This window comes from Meleagris gallopavo, assembly GCF_000146605.3.
Source record: "Meleagris gallopavo isolate NT-WF06-2002-E0010 breed Aviagen turkey brand Nicholas breeding stock chromosome 7 unlocalized genomic scaffold, Turkey_5.1 Chr7_random_7180001948596, whole genome shotgun sequence".
Lineage (NCBI taxonomy): Eukaryota > Metazoa > Chordata > Aves > Galliformes > Phasianidae > Meleagris > Meleagris gallopavo.
The window spans coordinates 1-1,410 of record NW_011097055.1 but is presented as its reverse complement, the minus strand read 5'-3'; the positions used below and the strand labels follow the sequence as shown (position 1 = coordinate 1,410).

Genomic DNA, 1,410 nt, shown 5'->3' with positions numbered 1-1,410 from the left:
AGGCAGGCGCACAGCTTTTTCACATCAGCACAACGTGGGCCATCATTAACATCTTTGCATTTTGGATTTGCTGAGGAAATCTGATGTGCATGTTTCTCCCCATTAGCTCATTCAGCTCATGCGACTTGTTTCACTCATGTGACCTCTTATTACGTATCCATCATTCCATTTTTCTTTCCCATTAGAGTGAAATTGGACACAGCCCTCCTCCTGCCTACACCCCTATGTCAGGAGTAAGTATTTCACATTCAACCTTCATTCTTTAGGTTTTTCTTCTTCCTTCACTACCTGTTTTCTGTTTCCCCTCCCTTATTTCTACATAAATGTCTCAAAAACCAACACTGAATGCAGTTTACGTATGTGTAAGCCATCCAATAGTCAGGGATCTCTAAGCTCAGCTTGGATTTATCTATGAGCTCAATGGATCCATGGGCAAAATCACTGCCAGTATTTCTTGGAAAAGCATTTAGGAATGCTTAGATCAATCTGTCCATTTTTCCTTCCCATTTATAGGTCATGATGTCGAAATTTCCTTGCACGCCCTTGCTGAGAAGCAGAATGGTAGGTTGAGTTGAACTGTTGAGATGAGATGTTGATGAAGCCCTGTGAGCAGCCCCCTGGGAGCAAACCAAGTTCAGAGATGGCAGCGTCCTCTGTCCCCAACTTCCTCTGCAGAAGGAGATTTCTCTAGCATAAGGTTTAAGGGTTTTGTTCAGAAATCAAAGGAGGTTGCCACAGTAATAGAAAAGGAGAAAATATGTTTGCTTGCCTCTTGCAGCTATCTGCAGCCTCCTCATTTACATAGGAGATAAGTTCTAGCCTCATTTCCTGCCAGCTTCCTCATTGCCCTGCCTGCACTGATGCTCTTCCCACGGAATGGACCTGCTCAGCACCGGGAAGGTGGATGCTTTGGTAGTCCTGCAGCGCTGGAAATGCAGCAGCCTGAAGGATGGATGAGGCTTCTACTGCCCTGTGAAATGCATCACTGAGCAGCCGTGGCAGGAGAGCCGCAGGCATGCCTTGTTGCAGAATCTTGCCTCCCTTTGGAGCCTCCTTTCTAAGCTGCCTTCTCTTTCCCAGCAGAACCAGTTCGTGTACAGAGATGGCGGCTATGCTGCAGAGCAGGGAGTGCCGATGCCGTACAGAGCTCCTGGCTGCATCATCCCAGAAGCCCCAGTTGCTCAGGGGGCGACAGCAGAGATCTTTGAAGACACCTGCTGCAACGGCACGCTGCGGAAGCAGGTGGCCACGCTGGCAAAGGAGGACAGCAGCACCCAGAGGTACAGCGCTGATCCCACAGTCTTCATACCAGAGCGGGTGATCCGGGGAGAGCTGGATGAGGACGGCTACATGACGCCAATGCGAGACAAACCCAAACAGGTAACAGTTTGTCTTTCCAGAGAAGTTCCC

At 48.9% G+C, this 1,410-nt stretch overlaps 1 protein-coding gene across 1 annotated transcript; it reads left to right on the top strand.

The window, feature by feature from the left end:
- Positions 1-6: 6 nt before the first annotated feature.
- LOC104915472 (receptor tyrosine-protein kinase erbB-4-like) lies at positions 7-1,380 on the top strand (the record flags this gene model as incomplete). The annotated part of the gene is made up of 3 exons (XM_010726366.2): positions 7-233; positions 514-561; positions 1,084-1,380. Coding segments are annotated over exons 1-3 (354 nt in total), but the record flags the coding sequence as incomplete, so codon positions are not given.
- Between the last annotated feature and the right edge of the window lie 30 nt (positions 1,381-1,410).